This window comes from Pseudophryne corroboree, assembly GCF_028390025.1.
Source record: "Pseudophryne corroboree isolate aPseCor3 chromosome 1 unlocalized genomic scaffold, aPseCor3.hap2 SUPER_1_unloc_3, whole genome shotgun sequence".
In the NCBI taxonomy this organism is placed as follows: domain Eukaryota; kingdom Metazoa; phylum Chordata; class Amphibia; order Anura; family Myobatrachidae; genus Pseudophryne; species Pseudophryne corroboree.
This window is the reverse complement of record NW_026967468.1, coordinates 674,595-697,705: the sequence shown is the minus strand read 5'-3', so window position 1 is coordinate 697,705 and position 23,111 is coordinate 674,595. Positions and strand designations below refer to the sequence as shown.

The window sequence follows — 23,111 nt, the reverse complement described above, 5'->3', positions numbered from 1 at the left end:
GCACAGAGCGGGCCGGGAAAGAGGGTGCTGGGCACAGAGCCTGGAAGGAGGGTGCTGGGCACAGAGCCTGGAAGGAGAGCTAGGCGCTGGGCACAGAGCGGGCCTGGAAGGAGGGCGCTGGGCACAGAGCGTGCCGGGAAGGAGAGCTGGGCGCTGGGCACAGAGCGGGCCTGGAAGGAGGGCGCTGGGCACAGAGCGGGCCTGGAAGGAGAGCGCTGGGAACAGAGCGTGCCGGGATGGAGAGCTGGGCGCTGGGCACAGAGCGGGCCTGGAAGGAGGGCGCTGGGCACAGAGCGGGCCTGGAAGGAGGGCGCTCGGCACAGAGGAGCTTGGAAGGAGAACTGGGCACAGAGCGGGCCTGGAAGGAGGGCGCTGGGCACAGAGGAGCTTGGAAGGAGAGCTGGGTGTATGACACTGTCCCAATCCCTCCCTTTTTCTTCCCTTTTCTGTGACCTCACTTTGTGGGCATGAATAAAGGACACCTTTAATGACTTTAGCCTACCTGGGAAAAACCCGGGACAATGGTGCAGTGTTAACAGGGTATAAGTCAGGTAGAAAATCCAGGGACAGGATCGGGATTTTGGTGGAAAAGGTGTATTACGTACAGAGGGGGTGATTCCGAGTTGTTCGCTCGTTAGCTGCTTTTAGCAGCATTGCACACGCTAGGCCGCCGCCCTCTGGGAGTGTATCTTAGCTTAGCAGAATTGCGAACGAAAGATTTGCCGAATAGCGAAAAGAAAATTCTTAGCAGTTTCTGAGTAGCTCCAGACCTACTCACAAATAGCGATCAGCAATCAGCGATCACACACACGCCCTGTGTTCTGCCAGCCACTCCCCCGTTTCTCCATACACTCCCGCGTTTTTCCCTGACACGCCTGCGTTTTTCCGCACACTCCCAGAAAACGGCCAGTTTCCGCCCAGAAACACCCACTTCCTGTCAATCACACTCCGATCACTTCAACAATGAAATTTCTTTGGCCCTCATTCCGAGTTGATCGGTCGCAAGGCGAATTTAGCAGAGTTACACACGCTAAGCCGCCGCCTACTGGGAGTGAATCTTAGCTTCTTAAAATTGCGACCGATGTATTCGCAATATTGCGATTACTAACTACTTAGCAGTTTCTGAGTAGCTCCAGACTTACTCTGCCTGTGCGATCATTTCAGTGCTTGTCGTTCCTGGTTGACGTCACAAACACACCCAGCGTTCGCCCAGGCACTCCCACCGTTTCTCCGGCCACTCCTGCGTTTTTTCCGGAAACGGTAGCGTTTTCAGCCACACGCCCCTGAAACGCCGTGTTTCCGCCCAGTAACACCCATTTCCTGTCAATCACATTACGATCGCCGGAGCGAAGAAAAAGCCGTGAGTAAAAATACTTTCTTCATAGTAAAGTTACTTGGCGCAGTCGCAGTGCGAACTTTGCGCATGCGTACTAAGCGGATTTTCACTGCGATGCGATGAAAAAGAACGAGCGAACAACTCGGAATGAGGGCCTTTGTTCGGATGTGAGTAAATTTACTTAGTTTTGTGCTAAAATATTTAGCGCATGCGCATTTTTGCCTTAATTGCTCCGTTGCGAAAATCGTCAACGAGCGAAAACTCGGAATGACCACTAGGGTTACATATTGTTATCCCATGTTGGGGGTAATTCCAAGTTGATCGCAGCAGGAATTTTTTTAGCAATTGGGCAAAACCATGTGCAATGCAGGGGAGGCATATGTAACATGTGCAGAGAGAGTTAGATTTGGGTGGGGTGTGTTCAATCTGAAATCTAAATTGCAGTGTAAAGATAAAGCAGCCAGTATTTACCCTGCACAGAAACAAAATAACCCACCCAAATCTAACTCTCTCTGCACATGTTACATATGCCTCCCCTGCATTGCACATGGTTTTGCCCAATTGCTAAAAAAAATCCTGCTGCAATCAACTTGGAATTACCCCCAACATGGGATAACAATATGTAATAAAAGTGAACCCTTTGGTTAGACTGAACCCAGGAATGGGGTTGATGTAGATTTGCCTCTCTATAACTATCTCTATGGAGTATGAAGGGGTTCAGTATGAATAGCCGGCGTTCGGGATGACGACGGTCATTATACCGAAGCCAGCATCCCAGTCGCGGCTATGCCGACAAGAGTGCGTTCCGTACCCTAACCTCCCTCCACTACCTCCTAACCCTAACCTCCTCCTTCCCGCAGCCTACAGCTAACACTCCCCCCTCAGTGCCTAACACATGCCTAACTCTAACCCCCGCCCCCCCACACCACCACCGGAAGGTGCCTAACCCTAACAACCCCCCCCCCCTCCCCTCACCCTCTGCAGCCTAACCCAACCCCCCTCCGGAATTTGCCTAAACCTAACTCCACCTCCCGCAGCCTAAAGCTAACCCTCTCCCCCTAAAGGGCCCCATACACTAGGGCAATAATGCCCGATTTCAGCCCAATTCGGGCATTCAGGCCTATTGGGTGAAATCGGGCATTTTGGCTTTGTATCCGATCCGATCCGATGCGCGTTCCCGTGAGCGTTGGATCGGCTCCCCTAGATAGTTAGTGCTGCACTCGTGATATGACGGTTCCCACGGGCATGGCTGGTTGGCATACGATATATCGCATGCAAAATGTACCAAATCGTACGGAATCATATGGAACCAGTCCCGGGAGAGTTGAAGGGAAATCGCCTCCAACATATCGTTCTAGTGTATGGGGCCCTTTAGTGCCTAACCCTAATCCCCCCACTGTGCAGCCTAACCCTAACCCCCCCCCCCCCCCCTTCCCTCCCGCAGCCTATTCCTAAACTCACCCTTCCCGGTGCCTAAACCCAACCCCACCTCCCGATGCCTAAAGCCAAACCCCCCCCCCCACCGGAAGATGCCTAACCCTAATCCCCCCACTGTGCAGCCTGACCCTAACCCCCCCCCCCCCCCCGCAGCCTATTCCTAACCTCCCCCTTCCCGGTGCCTAAAGGCAACCCTTTCCCCCACCGGAAGATGCCCAACCCTAACCCCCCCACTGTTCAGCCTAACCCTAACCTCCCCCTTCCCGGTGCCTAAACCCAATCCCACCTCCCAATGCCTAAAGCCAAACCTCCCCACCGGAAGATGCCTAACCCTAACCCCCCCACTGTGCAGCCTAACCCTAACCTCCCCCTTCCCGGTGCCTAAACCCAACCCCACCTCCCGATGCCTAAAGACAACCCTCCCCCCCACCGGTAGATGCCTAACCCTAACCCCCCCACTGTGCAGCCTAACCCTCCCCCCCCTACCCCCCCCCTACCCCCCCCCCCCCGCAGCCTATTCCTAACCTCCCCCTTCTCGGTGCCTAAAGGCAACCCTCCCCCCACCGGAAGATGCCTAACCCCAACGCCCCCACTGTGCAGCGTAACCCTACTCCCCCCCCCCCCCCCTGCAGCCTATCCCCAACCTTCCCCTTCCTGGTGCCTAAACCCAACCCCACCTCCTGATGCCTAAAACCAACACCTTCCCCCCCCCCCCCACCGGAAGATGCCTAACTCCCCCACTGTGCAGCCTAACCCTACCCCCCGCAGCCTATTCCTAACCTCCCCCTTCCTGGTGCCTAAAGGCAACCCTCCCCCCCACCGGAAGATGCCTAACCCTAATCCCCCCACTGTGCCGCCTAACCCTAACCCCCCCCGCAGCCTATTTCTAACCTCCCCCTTCCCGGTGCCTAAAGGCAACCCTCCCCCCACCGGAAGATGCCTAACCCTAAACCCCCCACTGTGCAGCCCAACCCAACCCCCCCCCCCTCCCGCCTGCAGCCTATCCCCAACCTCCCCCTTCCCGGTGCCTACAGCCAACCCCGCCTCCCGATGCCTAAAGCCATACCCCCACCACCAGAAGATGCCTAACCCTAACCCCCCCACTGTACAGCCTAACCCTAACCTCCCCCCACCACCTGCAGCCTAACCCCAACCTCCCCCTTCCCGATGCCTAAAGCCAAACCCCCCCCCCACCAGAAGATGCCTAACCCTAACCCCCCCACAGTGCAGCCTAACCCTAACCTCCCCCCCCCACCTGCAGCCTATCCTTAACCTCCCCCTTCCCGATGCCTAAACCCAACCCCACCTCCCGATGCCTAAAGCCAAACCCCCCCCCCCACGGAAGATGCCTAACCCTAACCCCCCCACTGTGCAGCCTAACCCTACACCCCCCCCTCCCCCGCAGACTATCCCCAACCTCCCCCTTCCCGGTGCCTAAAGGCAACCCTCCCCCCCACCGGAAGATGACTAACCCTAACCCCCCCACTGTGCAGCCTAACCCTAACCTCCCCCTTCCCGGTGCCTAAACCCAACCCCACCTCCTGAAGCCTAAAGCCAAACCCCCCCCCCCCCCCCCCCACACCGGACGATGCCTAACCCTAACCCTCCCACTGTGCAGCCTAACCCAACCCCCACCTGCAGCCTATCCCCAACCTCCCCCTTCCCGGTGCCTAAAGGCAACCCTCCCCCCACCAGAAGATGCCTAACCCTAACCCCCCCCCATTGTGCAGCCTAACCCTAACCTCCCCCTTCCCAGTGCCTAAAGCCAACCCCACCTCCCGGTGCCTAAAGCCAACCCTCCCCCCCTCCGGAACATGCCTAACCCTAACCCCCTCCCACTCTGCAGCCTAACCCTGCAGTACATACGTACCTTCGGCATCCTGAATGACGGGATTTCAGCGTCGGGATCGTGATCTCTTTGGGATTCCGGTGTCGGTATTACGGGTGCTGAACGCATACCGTATGAAGCGCGGCTGTGTATAGAGATTATGAGCTTCCTCATCGTTATGGGTGGTTCTGTTACTAGTACATCTCAGGCAGCGCAGGGTCTCTCCTCCTGCACATTCACTCACAATGGGGGTCATTCAGACCTGATCACATGCTAGGTTTTTTTGCTGCACTGTGATCAGGTCAGAACTGCGCTTGTGTATACACCGCAATGCACAGGCGCGTCGCACGGGTACAAAGCGGATCATTGTTGAGCGATGGGTTTAACGAAGAATCCATTCGCACAGCCGATCGCAAGGAGAGTGACAGGAAGAGGGTGTTTGTGGGTGGAAACTGACCGTTTTCTGGGAGTGGTTGGGGAACCGCAGGCGTGTCCAGGCGTTTGCAGGGCGGGTGTCTGACATCAGTTCCGGGACCGGACAGGCTGTAGTGATCGCAGCGGCTGAGTAAGTTCTGGGCAACTCAGAAACTCACATATATTTTTTGTAGCGCTCGGCTGCACATGCGATCGCACACTTGCAAAGCGACAATACACTCCCCTATATGCGGCGACTATATGCTGGCAGCGCTGAAAACATAGCTAGCGAGCAATCAGGTCTGAATTAGAAAAAGAACAAACGGCTGCGCTGAATATCAGGAACGAAACATAATGTACAGAGAGCCAACGTAAAAAATAACAATGTTTATTAATAAAACATATAAAAAGATTAATTATCAAATAACCGGTGAATAATATATATAAATATATATAAGAACAATCACTAGACGTGAACTAGTGGTATATTGTAATAACTCAGCTTATTGGGGTGAAAAGTTCCGTGATTCACTTGTTAGATAGTTGATAAATACCAGGTGTGTTGGTAGGATCCTAATGAATTAAAAGTCCCTCAGTTGAAATTGATATTCAATACCTTTCCAAAATGGGCTGGTAAGAGCCGAGCGTCCTCGGCTTCAATGTCCTGCAATGCCCATATACGCTGTGCAGCGGAAAGGAATAGACCGTCTCTCTCACAACCCGGTCGTGGCGGCGTGTGTGCTGAAGCCGCTGATGTCGGATGCTGTAGACGGAGGGTGCAGCGGGGACCAAGGAACACCTGGAAGATTTCACCTGAGCTGAGTGTGGATAGGGGCGGGTCCTGACGCGTTTCGTCACGTTCACGTGACTTTCTCAAAGGTAGAAGCTGCACAGCGTATATGGGCATTGCAGGACATTGAAGCCGAGGACGCTCGGCTCTTACCAGCCCATTTTGGAAAGGTATTGAATATCAATTTCAACTGAGGGACTTTTAATTCATTAGGATCCTACCAACACACCTGGTATTTATCAACTATCTAACAAGTGAATCACGGAACTTTTCACCCCAATAAGCTGAGTTATTACAATATACCACTAGTTCACGTCTAGTGATTGTTCTTATATATATTTATATATATTATTCACCGGTTATTTGATAATTAATCTTTTTATATGTTTTATTAATAAACATTGTTATTTTTTACGTTGGCTCTCTGTACATTATGTTTCGTTCCTGATATTCAGCGCAGCCGTTTGTTCTTTTTCTATGCTATCACCACAATACTACACATAGTATTCCGGCAAGCGCAGACTATCAGGAACATAAAATTGTGATTATTTAATTCTATGAAACACGTATTGGTTTTCACTTTTTATTTTGATGATTAGGCGCTCGTTTGTTGCAGTTTTTTGTTTAGGTCTGAATTAGGCCCATTATCCTATGACCCAATGATTATCTGATCTTATATCATGTGCGACTCTGTAGATTATAAAATACAATTCCATGCATGTAATATAAGTAACCCTAATTCTAGAATTCACAGCGGAGTTACTGACGCTTTAGATGTATTGTGACACACAGCAAACGCTCTTATCTTCTATATATATATGTACACATTACCTCTCAGCCTTGGGTTCTTATCTACCCAGTCTCCAATCAGGGCTCCAAGTAAAAGCACCGAGCCAGCCACCACCAGGCCATAGACCGCCGTCAGCAGTAAGCTGTTTCCATAGAGTTCTATCAGGAACAGAGAGACTGCGAAATGCCACATGCGGTCGCCCTGCAACAAGGAGACAATGGTCACCGTCACAGAAAGAGATGGGGCATATTTATCAGAGACAGCCACAGAAAGAGATGGGTGTGGTCTATGGGGCGTATTTATCAGAGACAGCCACAGAAAGAGATGGGTGTGACCTACGGGGCGTATTTATCAGAGACAGCGACAGAAAGAGATGGGGCATATTTATCAGAGACAGCCACAGAAAGAGATGGGTGTGACCTACAGGGCGTATTTATCAGAGACAGCCACAGAAAGAGATGGGGCGTATTTATCAGAGACAGCCACAGAAAGAGATGGGTGTGACCTATGGGGCGTATTTATCAGAGACAGCGACAGAAAGAGATGGGTGTGACCTATGGGGCGTATTTATCAGAGACAGCCACAGAAAGAGATGGGTGTAACCTATGGGGCGTATTTATCAGAGACAGCGACAGAAAGAGATGGGTGTGACCTACGGGGCGTATTTATCAGAGACAGCCACAGAAAGAGATGGGTGTGACCTACGGGGCGTATTTATCAGAGACAGCCACAGAAAGAGATGGGGCGTATTTATCAGAGACAGCCACAGAAAGAGATGGGTGTGACCTATGGGGCGTATTTATCAGAGACAGCGACAGAAAGAGATGGGTGTGACCTATGGGGCGTATTTATCAGAGACAGCGACAGAAAGAGATGGGTGTGACCTACGGGGCGTATTTATCAGAGACAGCCACAGAAAGAGATGGGTGTGACCTACGGGGCGTATTTATCAGAGACAGCCACATAAAGAGATGGGTGTGACCTATGGGGCGTATTTATCAGAGACAGCGACAGAAAGAGATGGGTGTGACCTATGGGGCGTATTTATCAGAGACAGCCACAGAAAGAGATGGGTGTGACCCATGGGGCGTATTTATCAGAGACAGCGACAGAAAGAGATGGGTGTGACCTATGGGGCGTATTTATCAGAGACAGCCACAGAAAGAGATGGGGCGTATTTATCAGAGACAGCCACAGAAAGAGATGGGTGTGACCTACGGGGCGTATTTATCAGAGACAGCGACAGAAAGAGATGGGGCGTATTTATCAGAGACAGCCACAGAAAGAGATGGGTGTGGTCTATGGGGCGTATTTATCAGAGACAGCCACAGAAAGAGATGGGTGTGACCTACGGGGCGTATTTATCAGAGACAGCGACAGAAAGAGATGGGGCGTATTTATCAGAGACAGCCACAGAAAGAGATGGGTGTGACCTATGGGGCGTATTTATCAGAGACAGCGACAGAAAGAGATGGGTGTGACCTATGGGGCGTATTTATCAGAGACAGCCACAGAAAGAGATGGGTGTGACCTATGGGGCGTATTTATCAGAGACAGCGACAGAAAGAGATGGGTGTGACCTATGGGGCGTATTTATCAGAGACAGCCACAGAAAGAGATGGGTGTGACCTATGGGGCGTATTTATCAGAGACAGCGACAGAAAGAGATGGGTGTGACCTATGGGGCGTATTTATCAGAGACAGCCACAGAAACATGGGGCGTATTTATCAGAGACAGCCACAGAAACATGGGGCGTATTTATCATAGACAGCCACAGAAAGAGATGGGTGTGGTCTATGGGGCGTATTTATCAGAGACAGCGACAGAAAGAGATGGGTGTGGTCTATGGGGCGTATTTATCAGAGACAGTGACAGAAAGAGATGGGTGTGACCTATGGGGCGTATTTATCAGAGACAGCCACAGAAAGAGATGGGGCGTATTTATCAGAGACAGCCACAGAAAGAGATGGGTGTGACCTACGGGGCGTATTTATCAGAGACAGCGACAGAAAGAGATGGGGCGTATTTATCAGAGACAGCCACAGAAAGAGATGGGTGTGGTCTATGGGGCGTATTTATCAGAGACAGCCACAGAAAGAGATGGGTGTGACCTACGGGGCGTATTTATCAGAGACAGCGACAGAAAGAGATGGGGCGTATTTATCAGAGACAGCCACAGAAAGAGATGGGTGTGACCTATGGGGCGTATTTATCAGAGACAGCGACAGAAAGAGATGGGTGTGACCTATGGGGCGTATTTATCAGAGACAGCCACAGAAAGAGATGGGTGTGACCTATGGGGCGTATTTATCAGAGACAGCGACAGAAAGAGATGGGTGTGACCTATGGGGCGTATTTATCAGAGACAGCCACAGAAAGAGATGGGTGTGACCTATGGGGCGTATTTATCAGAGACAGCGACAGAAAGAGATGGGTGTGACCTATGGGGCGTATTTATCAGAGACAGCCACAGAAACATGGGGCGTATTTATCAGAGACAGCCACAGAAACATGGGGCGTATTTATCACAGACAGCCACAGAAAGAGATGGGTGTGGTCTATGGGGCGTATTTATCAGAGACAGCGACAGAAAGAGATGGGTGTGGTCTATGGGGCGTATTTATCAGAGACAGCGACAGAAAGAGATGGGTGTGGTCTATGGGGCGTATTTATCAGAGACAGCCACAGAAAGAGATGGGTGTGACCTACGGGGCGTATTTATCAGAAACAGCGACAGAAACATGGGGCGTATTTATCAGAGACAGCCACAGAAACATGGGGCGTATTTATCATAGACAGCCACAGAAAGAGATGGGTGTGGTCTATGGGGCGTATTTATCAGAGACAGCGACAGAAAGAGATGGGTGTGGTCTATGGGGCGTATTTATCAGAGACAGCGACAGAAAGAGATGGGTGTGGTCTATGGGGCGTATTTATCAGAGACAGCCACAGAAAGAGATGGGTGTGGTCTATGGGGCGTATTTATCAGAGACAGCGACAGAAAGAGATGGGTGTGACCTGTGGGGCGTATTTATCAGAGACAGCGACAGAAAGAGATGGGTGTGACCTATGGGGCGTATTTATCAGAAACAGCGACAGAAAGAGATGGGGCGTATTTATCAGAGACAGCGACAGAAAGAAATGGGTGTGGTCTATGGGGCGTATTTATCAGAGACAGCGACAGAAAGAGATGGGGCGTATTTATCAGAGACAGCGACAGAAAGAAATGGGTGTGGTCTATGGGGCGTATTTATCAGAGACAGCGACAGAAAGAGATGGGTGTGACCTATGGGGCGTATTTATCAGAGACAGCGACAGAAAGAGATGGGTGTGGTCTATGGGGCGTATTTATCAGAGACAGCCACAGAAAGAGATGGGTGTGGTCTATGGGGCGTATTTATCAGAGACAGCGACAGAAAGAGATGGGTGTGACCTGTGGGTCGTATTTATCAGAGACAGCCACAGAAAGAGATGGGTGTGACCTACGGGGCGTATTTATCAGAGACAGCCACAGAAAGAGATGGGTGTGACCTACGGGGCGTATTTATCAGAGACAGCCACATAAAGAGATGGGTGTGACCTACGGGGCGTATTTATCAGAGACAGCCACAGAAACATGGGGCGTATTTATCAGAGACAGCCACAGAAAGAGATGGGTGTGACCTACGGGGCGTATTTATCAGAAACAGCGACAGAAACATGGGGCGTATTTATCAGAGACAGCCACAGAAACATGGGGCGTATTTATCATAGACAGCCACAAAAAGAGATGGGTGTGACCTACGGGGCGTATTTATCAAAAACAGCGACAGAAACATGGGGCGTATTTATCAGAGACAGTGACAGAAAGAAATGGGTGTGGTCTATGGGGCGTATTTATCAGAGACAGCGACAGAAAGAGATGGGTGTGGTCTATGGGGCGTATTTATCAGAGACAGCGACAGAAAGAGATGGGTGTGACCTACGGGGCGTATTTATCAGAAACAGCGACAGAAAGAAATGGGTGTGGTCTATGGGGCGTATTTATCAGAGACAGCGACAGAAAGAGATGGGTGTGGTCTATGGGGCGTATTTATCAGAGACAGCCACAGAAAGAGATGGGTGTGGTCTATGGGGCGTATTTATCAGAGACAGCGACAGAAAGAGATGGGTGTGACCTATGGGGCGTATTTATCAGAAACAGCGACAGAAAGAGATGGGGCGTATTTATCAGAGACAGCGACAGAAAGAAATGGGTGTGGTCTATGGGGCGTATTTATCAGAGACAGCCACAGAAAGAGATGGGTGTGACCTATGGGGCGTATTTATCAGAAACAGCGACAGAAAGAGATGGGGCGTATTTATCAGAGACAGCGACAGAAAGAAATGGGTGTGGTCTATGGGGCGTATTTATCAGAGACAGCGACAGAAAGAGATGGGGCGTATTTATCAGAGACAGCGACAGAAAGAGATGGGTGTGGTCTATGGGGCGTATTTATCAGAGACAGCGACAGAAAGAGATGGGTGTGACCTATGGGGCGTATTTATCAGAGACAGCGACAGAAAGAGATGGGTGTGACCTATGGGGCGTATTTATCAGAGACAGCCACAGAAAGAGATGGGTGTGACCTACGGGGCGTATTTATCAGAGACAGCCACTGAAACATGGGGCGTATTTATCAGAGACAGCCACAGAAAGAGATGGGTGTGACCTACGGGGCGTATTTATCAGAAACAGCGACAGAAACATGGGGCGTATTTATCAGAGACAGCCACAGAAACATGGGGCGTATTTATCATAGACAGCCACAGAAAGAGATGGGTGTGACCTACGGGGCGTATTTATCAAAAACAGCGACAGAAACATGGGGCGTATTTATCAGAGACAGTGACAGAAAGAAATGGGTGTGGTCTATGGGGCGTATTTATCAGAGACAGCCACAGAAAGAGATGGGTGTGGCCTATGGGGCGTATTTATCAGAGACAGCGACAGAAAGAGATGGGTGTGGTCTATGGGGCGTATTTATCAGAGACAGCGACAGAAAGAGATGGGTGTGACCTACGGGGCGTATTTATCAGAGACAGCGACAGAAAGAGATGGGTGTGACCTACGGGGCGTATTTATCAGAAACAGCGACAGAAACATGAGGCGTATTTATCAGAGACAGCGACAGAAAGAAATGGGTGTGGTCTATGGGGCGTATTTATCAGAGACAGCGACAGAAAGAGATGGGTGTGGTCTATGGGGCGTATTTATCAGAGACAGCCACAGAAAGAGATGGGTGTGGTCTATGGGGCGTATTTATCAGAGACAGCGACAGAAAGAGATGGGTGTGACCTGTGGGTCGTATTTATCAGAGACAGCCACAGAAAGAGATGGGTGTGACCTACGGGGCGTATTTATCAGAAACAGCGACAGAAACATGAGGCGTATTTATCAGAGACAGCGACAGAAAGAAATGGGTGTGGTCTATGGGGCGTATTTATCAGAGACAGCGACAGAAAGAGATGGGTGTGGTCTATGGGGCGTATTTATCAGAGACAGCCACAGAAAGAGATGGGTGTGGTCTATGGGGCGTATTTATCAGAAACAGCGACAGAAAGAGATGGGGCGTATTTATCAGAGACAGCGACAGAAAGAGATGGGGCGTATTTATCAGAGACAGCGACAGAAAGAAATGGGTGTGGTCTATGGGGCGTATTTATCAGAGACAGCGACAGAAAGAGATGGGGCGTATTTATCAGAGACAGCGACAGAAAGAAATGGGTGTGGTCTATGGGGCGTATTTATCAGAGACAGCGACAGAAAGAGATGGGTGTGACCTATGGGGCGTATTTATCAGAGACAGCGACAGAAAGAGATGGGTGTGGTCTATGGGGCGTATTTATCAGAGACAGCGACAGAAAGAGATGGGTGTGACCTATGGGGCGTATTTATCAGAGACAGCGACAGAAAGAGATGGGTGTGACCTATGGGGCGTATTTATCAGAGACAGCGACAGAAAGAGATGGGTGTGACCTATGGGGCGTATTTATCAGAGACAGCGACAGAAAGAGATGGGTGTGGTCTATGGGGCGTATTTATCAGAGACAGCGACAGAAAGAGATGGGTGTGGTCTATGGGGCGTATTTATCAGAGACAGCGACAGAAAGAGATGGGTGTGACCTATGGGGCGTATTTATCAGAGACAGCGACAGAAAGTTATGGGGCGTATTTATCAGAGACAGCGACAGAAAGATGGGTGTGGTCTATGGGGCGTATTTATCAGAGACAGCGACAGAAAGAGATGGGTGTGACCTATGGGGCGTATTTATCAGAGACAGCGACAGAAAGAGATGGGTGTGGTCTATGGGGTGTATTTATCAGAGACAGCACCAGAAAGCGATGGGGCGTATTTATCAGAGACAGCGACAGAAAAAGATGGGTGTGGCCTATGGGGCGTATTTATCAGAGACAGCACCAGAAAGAGATGGGTGTGACCTACGGGGCGTATTTATCAGAGACAGCGACAGAAAAAGATGGGTGTGGCCTACGGGGCGTATTTATCAGAGACAGCGACAGAAAGATGGGGCGTATTTATCAGAGACAGCGACAGAAAAAGATGGGTGTGGCCTACGGGGCGTATTTATCAGAGACAGCGACAGAAAGATGGGGCGTATTTATCAGAGACAGCGACACAAAAAGATGGGTGTGGCCTATGGGGCGTATTTATCAGAGACAGCGACAGAAAGAGATGGGTGTGGTCTATGGGGCGTATTTATCAGAGACAGCGACAGAAAAAGATGGGTGTGGCCTATGGGGCGTATTTATCAGAGACAGCGACAGAAAGAGATGGGTGTGGACTATGGGGCGTATTTATCAGAGACAGCGACAGAAAGAGATGGGTGTGGCCTATGGGGCGTATTTATCAGAGACAGCGACAGAAAGAGATGGGTGTGGCCTATGGGGCGTATTTATCAGAGACAGCGCCATAAAAAGATGGGTGTGGCCTATGGGGCGTATTTATCAGAGACAGCGCCATAAAGAGATGGGTGTGGCCTATGGGGCGTATTTATCAGAGACAGCGAATGTTTGGGGTGGGCAGCAGATACTGGACCTGTGGCACATTCTATCTATGTAGCTTTGCCCATATGCAGCACCCTCCAGAAACTTCCCGCAGCTTGCGCCCATGCCGTAACGCCTGCAGGTGTAATAAATGTTACATCCCACCCTAATGACCATAACATAAATCTGCTGCTCTCTGCGGATACCAACACTGGATGCACAAACACATCAGTCATTTGCAGGGGTGCAGACAGCTGGGCCGGGCCCAGGTAAGGGGGGCGTGGCCAATACAGGGAGGTGTGGCCAGCTCTCCTTCCTAATAATTCTAAAAACTATCAGTAATTGTGCAGGTGCACACGTCACAAGGGGGGGCACTGCATGGGGGCTGATGGGGGCGGGCGGGCGTGATTGCTCACCCTCCCTCCACGCATCACCTGAATGTATTAAAGGGTATTTGGAGCAGATTTCATGAAAAACTGCTCTAAATCCTTTAATTGTCATTTATTAGTAACTCGCATCACATTCCTCATACTTATATGGGAAATGCGCTGTGGCCAAATTTACTAAAAAAATAAATGTAAGAGAATACGGCAGTGTGCCCTGTGATAATAACGCGCCCCCTTTTCCCAGCTGTCTCTGCCCCTGCTCCGATGGTCACACAAGCTGATCACGTGTAAAAAAAACATACTCACCTGTCCAGGGAGCCGGTGTCTGCTGCTGTGGTGAGCGCTGCTGGGCGCCGGAACCCCATTTGCTGCGCTGTGACCCTGGTGCAGTAAGGTGACGCTGCAAAGCGGCAACGCACTTACAACAGCGGGGGCCGCAGCGCAGAAGAAAGACCCAGCGCCCGGCAGCGCTCTCCGGAGCAGTGGACACCGGCTCCTGGACTGGTACGTATGGGGGAGGGCGGGGGTGCTTTATCCGGCACAGGGGTAGTCATGATGGGGAGGGACCAGGCGGCGGTAGTAGCGACGGGCGGCAGTGCATGCGTAGCAGGACACCCTGATGAAGCTGCAAAGAGGCATCGCAGGGACAGAGCCTGACCGCACGCGATAATTGATACATCCATGTGATGTACTCAGTGCGAGTCTGGCGAGTTCATCGTCCTCCGCATCATCAGATGGTGATCTATAGACCTCTTAGTACATACAGTCAGTTTTTTGTTGCTCAGTGAGGTCACAGAAAGCAGCTACTGCGAGACTCCGTTATCAGATTGTTCACTATTGCACAAGAGCCGTGGCCCCACTTATCACTAGTATCACACGTCTCCTACACCAGAGGACTGCACTCCGGGTTATCAGGACACATTCCCAGAATACATTGTCCCTATAAAATGTTATTTGTATTATTTTTAGAAAGTACAGATCATATATCCATAAAATGTCAGCGCATTACATGGCAATTTTCCATCATGCGTCCGCCCTGCTCACACATAAACCCTCCGCTATCTAGTAATAACACTGAGCTCAGTAATCCGGAGAGTGAGGGCGTCCTGCACTGGGGAAGGGGGTTATAGAAGGAACGTATTATTATTGCAATAACCACTCCAAGGGGGAGATTGGCTAAAGGTTGATTTTGGTCATTTTGGTGATTTTCAAGAATATTGCGCCCATACAGCACTGTACCCTCTGTATGGTATAGATATGTCCTCATACATCCAGCCTCAATACGCTATGCAGTGCGAGATGCCTCATACACCTAGCCTCAATACACCATGCAGTGTGAGATGCCTCATACACCTAGCCTCAATACACCATGCAGTGTGAGATGCCTCATACACCTAGCCTCAATACACCATGCAGTATGAGATGCCTCATACACCTAGCCTCAATACACCATGCAGTGTGAGATGCCTCATACACCTAGCCTCAATACACCATGCAGTGTGAGATGCCTCATACACCTAGCCTCAATACGCCATGCAGTGCGAGATGACTCATACACCTGGCCTCAATACGCCATGCACCGCAAGATGCCTCACACACCTAGCCTCAATACGCCATGCACCGCGAGATGCCTCATACACCTAGCCTCAATACGCCATGCCCGCGAGATGCCTCATACACCTAGCCTCAATACGCCATGCACCGCGAGATGCCTCATACACCTAGCCTCAATGCGCCATGCTCGCGAGATGCCGCATACACCTAGCCTCAATACGCCATGCACCGCGAGATGCCTCATACACCTAGCCTCAATACGCCATGCCCGCGAGATGCCTCATACACCTAGCCTCAATACGCCATGCACCGCGAGATGCCTCATACACCTAGCCTCAATACGCCATGACCGCGAGATGCCGCATACACCTAGCCTCAATACGCCATGCACCGCGAGATGCCTCATACACCTAGCCTCAATACGCCATGCCCGCGAGATGCCTCATACACCTAGCCTCAATACGCCATGCCCGCGAGATGCCTCATACACCTAGCCTCAATACGCCATGCACTGCGAGATGCATCATACACCTAGCCTCAATACGCCATGCACCGCGAGATGCCTCATACACCTAGCCTCAATACGCCATGCACCGCGAGATGCCTCATACACCTAGCCTCAATATGCCATGCACTGCGAGATGCCTCATACACCTAGCCTCAATACGCCATGCACCGCGAGATGCCTCATACACCTAGCCTCAATACGCCATGCACCGCGAGATGCCTCATACACTAGCCTCAATACGCCATGCACCGTGAGATGCCGGCAGTTCCTCTGCTAACATTGGGAGTCCTTTTTTACTTACGCACAAGCAGACTCTGTTGATTAGAATGGTATGCGGCATGCCTATTGTCTGTGCGTCTGCGGCTGCATCTGCATACGTAATGCTACATTACGGTGTCAGTGACTGTTTCCAGGTAAACACTGTAATGTAGCATTCCGTATGCAGTCGCACACAGAATATAGACATGTCACAACAGAGTCTGCTTGTGCGTCTTATTTACATAGCAATGCAGATAAGACACATTTTTGGTGAAAAATGCTCAAAAAGATGCCTGGCACATTTATACTAGCGTGTAATGAGAGGGCACATCTATACTAGTGTGTAATGAGAGGGCACATCTATACTAGCGTGTCATGAGAGGGCACATCTATACTAGAGTGTAATGAGAGGGCACATCTATACTAGAGTGTAATGAGAGGACACATCTATACTAGAGTGTAATGAGAGGGCACATTTATACTAGCGTGTAATGAGAGGGCACATCTATACTAGAGTGTAATGAGAGGGCACATCTATACTAGAGTGTAATGAGAGGGCACATCTATACTAGCGTGTAATGAGAGGACACATCTATACTAGCGTGTAATGAGAGGACACATCTATACTAGCGTTTAATGAGAGGGCACATCTATACTAGCGTGTAATGAGAGGACACATCTATACTAGAGTGTAATGAGAGGACACATCTATACTAGAGTGTAATGAGAGGGCACATTTGTACTAGCGTGTAATGAGAGGGCACATCTATACTAGCGTGTAATGAGAGGACACATCTATACTAGCATGTAATGAGAGGGCACATCTATACTAGCGTGTAATGAGTGGGCACATCTATACTAGCGTGTAATGAGAGGGCACATCTATACTAGCGTGTAATGAGAGGGCACATCTATACTAGCGTGTAATGAGAGGACACATCTATACTAGCGTGTAATGAGAGGGCACATCTATACTAGCGTGTAATGAGAGGGCACATCTATACAAGCGTGTAATGAGAGGGCACATCTATACTAGCGTGTAATGAGAGGGCACATCTATACTAGAGTGTAATGAGAGGGCACATCTATACTAGCGTGTAATGAGAGGGCACATCTATACAAACGTGTAATGAGAGGGCACATCTATACAAGCGTGTAATGAGAGGGCACATCTATACTAGAGTGTAATGAGAGGACACATCTATACTAGCGTGTAATGAGAGGGCACATCTATACTAGAGTGTAATGAGAGGACACATCTATACTAGCGTGTAATGAGAGGGCACATCTATACAAGCGTGTAATGAGAGGGCACATCTATACTAGCGTGTAATGAGAGGGCACATCTATACTAGAGTGTAATGAGAGGACACATCTATACTAGCATGTAATGAGAGGACACATCTATACTAGCGTGTAATGAGAGGGCACATCTATACTAGAGTGTAATGAGAGGGCACATCTATACTAGAGTGTAATGAGAGGGCACATCTATACTAGCGTGTCATGAGAGGGCACATCTATACCAGAGTGTAATGAGAGGACACATCTAAACAGGCGTGTAATGAGAGGACACATCAATACTAGAGTGTAATGAGAGGGCACATCTATACTAGAGTGTAATGAGAGGACACATCTATACAGGTGTGTAATGAGAGGGCACATCTATACTAGCATGTAATGAGAGGGCACATCTATACTAGCGTGTAATGAGAGGGCACATCTATACTAGCGTGTAATGAGAGGACACATCTACACTAGCGTGTAATGAGAGGACACATCTATACTAGAACGTAATGAGAGGACACATCTATACTAGCGTGTAATGAAAGGACACATCTATACTAGCGTGTAATGAGAGGGCACATCTATACTAGCGTGTAATGAGAGGGCACATCTATACTAGCGTGTAATGAGAGGGCACATCTATACTAGAGTGTAATGAGAGGACACATCTATACTAGCGTGTAATGAGAGGGCACATCTATACAAGCGTGTAATGAGAGGGCACATCTATACTAGCGTGTAATGAGAGGGCACATCTATACTAGAGTGTAATGAGAGGACACATCTATACTAGCATGTAATGAGAGGGCACATCTATACTAGAGTGTAATGAGAGGACACATCTAATCTAGCGTGTAATGAGAGGGCACATCTATACTATAGTGTAATGAGAGGACACATCTATACTAGCGTGTCATGAGAGGGCACATCTATACTAGAGTGTAATGAGAGGACACATCTATACTAGCATGTAATGAGAGGGCACATCTATACTTGAGTGTAATGAGAGGGCACATCTATACTAGAGTGTAATGAGAGGACACATCTATACTAGCGTGTCATGAGAGGGCACATCTATACTAGAGTGTAATGAGAGGACACATCTATACTAGCATGTAATGAGAGGGCACATCTATACTAGAGTGTAATGAGAGGGCACATCTATACTAGAGTGTAATGAGAGGACACATCTATACTAGCGTGTCATGAGAGGACACATCTATACTAGCATGTAATGAGAGGGCACATCTATACTAGAGTGTAATGAGAGGGCACATCTATACTAGCGTGTCATGAGAGGGCACATCTATACCAGAGTGTAATGAGAGGACACATCTAAACAGGCGTGTAATGAGAGGACACATCTATACTAGAGTGTAATGAGAGGGCACATCTATACTAGAGTGTAATGAGAGGACACATCTATACAGGCGTGTAATGAGAGGACACATCTTTACTAGAGTGTAATGAGAGGGCACATCTATACAGGCGTGTAATGAGAGGGCACATCTATACTAGCATGTAATGAGAGGGCACATCTATACTAGCGTGTAATGAGAGGGCACATCTATACTAGCGTGTAATGAGAGGACACATCTATACTAGCGTGTAATGAGAAGACACATCTATACTAGCGTGTAATGAGAGGACACATCTATACTAGAACGTAATGAGAGGACACATCTATACTAGCGTGTAATGAAAGAACACATCTATACTAGCGTGTAATGAGAGGACACATCTATACTAGCGTGTAATGGAAGGGCACATCTATACTAGTGTGTAATGAGAGGGCACATCTATACTAGTGTGTCATGAGAGGGCACATCTATACTAGAGTGTAATGAGAGGGCACATCTATACTAGAGTGTAATGAGAGGACACATCTATACTAGAGTGTAATGAGAGGGCACATTTATACTAGCGTGTAATGAGAGGGCACATCTATACTAGAGTGTAATGAGAGGGCACATCTATACTAGCGTGTAATGAGAGGACACATCTATACTAGCGTGTAATGAGAGGACACATCTATACTAGCGTTTAATGAGAGGGCACATCTATACTAGCGTGTAATGAGAGGACACATCTATACTAGAGTGTAATGAGAGGACACATCTATACTAGAGTGTAATGAGAGGACACATCTATACTAGAGTGTAATGAGAGGGCACATTTGTACTAGCGTGTAATGAGAGGGCACATCTATACTAGCGTGTAATGAGAGGACACATCTATACTAGCATGTAATGAGAGGGCACATCTATACTAGCGTGTAATGAGTGGGCACATCTATACTAGCGTGTAATGAGAGGGCACATCTATACTAGCGTGTAATGAGAGGGCACATCTATACTAGCGTGTAATGAGAGGACACATCTATACTAGCGTGTAATGAGAGGGCACATCTATACTAGCGTGTAATGAGAGGGCACATCTTTACAAGCGTGTAATGAGAGGGCACATCTATACTAGCGTGTAATGAGAGGGCACATCTATACTAGAGTATAATGAGAGGGCACATCTATACTAGCGTGTAATGAGAGGGCACATCTATACAAACGTGTAATGAGAGGGCACATCTATACAAGCGTGTAATGAGAGGGCACATCTATACTAGAGTGTAATGAGAGGACACATCTATACTAGCGTGTAATGAGAGGGCACATCTATACTAGAGTGTAATGAGAGGACACATCTATACTAGCGTGTAATGAGAGGGCACATCTATACTAGCGTGTAATGAGAGGGCACATCTATACTAGCGTGTAATGAGAGGGCACATCTATACTAGAGTGTAATGAGAGGACACATCTATACTAGCGTGTAATGAGAGGGCACATCTATACAAGCGTGTAATGAGAGGGCACATCTATACTAGTGTGTAATGAGAGGGCACATCTATACTAGAGTGTAATGAGAGGACACATCTATACTAGCATGTAATGAGAGGGCACATCTATACTAGAGTGTAATGAGAGGACACATCTAATCTAGCGTGTAATGAGAGGGCACATCTATACTATAGTGTAATGAGAGGACACATCTATACTAGCGTGTCATGAGAGGGCACATCTATACTAGAGTGTAATGAGAGGACACATCTATACTAGCATGTAATGAGAGGACACATCTATACAGGTGTGTAATGAGAGGGCACATCTATACTAGCATGTAATGAGAGGGCACATCTATACTAGCGTGTAATGAGAGGGCACATCTATACTAGCGTGTAATGAGAGGGAACATCTACACTAGCGTGTAATGAGAGGACACATCTATACTAGAACGTAATGAGAGGACACATCTATACTAGCGTGTAATGAAAGGACACATCTATACTAGCGTGTAATGAGAGGGCACATCTATACTAGCGTGTAATGAGAGGGCACATCTATACTAGCGTGTAATGAGAGGGCACATCTATACTAGAGTGTAATGAGAGGACACATCTATACTAGCGTGTCATGAGAGGGCACATCTATACAAGCGTGTAATGAGAGGGCACATCTATACTAGCGTGTAATGAGAGGGCACATCTATACTAGCGTGTAATGAGAGGACACATCTATACTAGCATGTAATGAGAGGGCACATCTATACTAGAGTGTAATGAGAGGACACATCTAATCTAGCGTGTAATGAGAGGGCGCATCTATACTATAGTGTAATGAGAGGACACATCTATACTAGCGTGTCATGAGAGGGCACATCTATACTAGAGTGTAATGAGAGGACACATCTATACTAGCATGTAATGAGAGGGCACATCTATACTTGAGTGTAATGAGAGGGCACATCTATACTAGAGTGTAATGAGAGGACACATCTATACTAGCGTGTCATGAGAGGGCACATCTATACTAGAGTGTAATGAGAGGACACATCTATACTAGCATGTAATGAGAGGGCACATCTATACTAGAGTGTAATGAGATGAGCGGGTTCGGTTTCTCTGAAACCGAACCCGCACGAACTTCATGTTTTTTTCACGGGTCCGAGCAGACTCGGATCCTCCCGCCTTGCTCGGTTAACCCGAGCGCGCCCGAACGTCATCATGACGCTGTCGGATTCTCGCGAGACTCGGATTCTATATAAGGAGCCGCGCGTCGCCGCCATTTTCACACGTGCATTGAGATTGATAGGGAGAGGACGTGGCTGGCGTCCTCTCCATTAGAAATTAGATTAGAAGAGAGAGAGAGATTGTGCAGAGTCAGACAGAGTTTACCACAGTGACCAGTGCAGTTGTTGTTAGTTAACTTTTATTTATTTTAATATATATCCGTTCTCTGCTATATCCGTTCTCTGCCTGAAAAAAAACGATACACAGCAGCAGCCAGTCACACAGTGTGACTCAGTCTGTGTGCACTCAGCTCAGCCCAGTGTGCTGCACATCAATGTATAAAAGGCAAAGCTTATAATAATTGTGGGGGAGACTGGGGAGCACTGCAGGTTGTTATAGCAGGAGCCCCCAGGAGTACATAATATTATATTAATTTAAAATTAAACAGTGCACACTTTTGCTGCAGGAGTGCCACTGCCAGTGTGACTAGTGGTGACCAGTGCCTGACCACCAGTATAGTAGTATATTGTTGTATGTATTGTATACTATCTCTTTATCAACCAGTCTATATTAGCAGCAGACACAGTACAGTGCGGTAGTTCACGGCTGTGGCTACCTCTGTGTCGGCAGTCGGAACTCGGCAGGCAGTCCGTCCATCCATAATTGTATTACAATATATACCACCTAACCGTGGTATTTTTTTTTTCTTTCTTTATACCGTCGTCATAGTGTCATACTAGTTGTTACGAGTATACTACTATCTCTTTATCAACCAGTGTACAGTGCGGTAGTTCACGGCTGTGGCTACCTCTGTGTCGGCAGTCGGCAGGCAGTCCGTCCATCCATAATTGTATTATTATTATAATATATACCACCTAACCGTGGTTTTTTTTTCATTCTTTATACCGTCGTCATAGTGTCATACTAGTTGTTACGAGTATACTACTATCTCTTTATCAACCAGTGTACAGTGCGGTAGTTCACGGCTGTGGCTACCTCTGTGTCGGCAGTCGGCAGGCAGTCCGTCCATCCATAATTGTATTATTATTATAATATATACCACCTAACCGTGGTTTTTTTTTCATTCTTTATACCGTCGTCATAGTGTCATACTAGTTGTTACGAGTATACTACTATCTCTTTATCAACCAGTGTACAGTGCGGTAGTTCACGGCTGTGGCTACCTCTGTGTCGGCAGTCGGCAGGCAGTCCGTCCATCCATAATTGTATTATTATTATAATATATACCACCTAACCGTGGTTTTTTTTTCATTCTTTATACCGTCGTCATAGTGTCATACTAGTTGTTACGAGTATACTACTATCTCTTTATCAACCAGTGTACAGTGCGGTAGTTCACGGCTGTGGCTACCTCTGTGTCGGCAGTCGGCAGGCAGTCCGTCCATCCATAATTGTATTATTATTATAATATATA

At 48.4% G+C, this 23,111-nt stretch overlaps 1 protein-coding gene across 2 annotated transcripts in view; it reads right to left on the bottom strand.

Annotated features, from left to right (window-relative positions):
* SLC40A1 (solute carrier family 40 member 1) overlaps positions 1 to 23,111 on the bottom strand; it is a 409,668-nt gene that overhangs the window by 238,648 nt on the left and 147,909 nt on the right. Inside the window, exon 3 of one of the 2 annotated variants that reach the window (XM_063948677.1) lies at positions 6,637 to 6,796. The exons of the other annotated variant lie outside the window; for it this stretch is intronic. Within the exon in view, the coding sequence (XP_063804747.1) occupies positions 6,637 to 6,796 (160 nt within the window). The remainder of the gene's footprint in view (positions 1 to 6,636; positions 6,797 to 23,111) is intronic. 2 annotated transcript variants of the gene reach the window in all.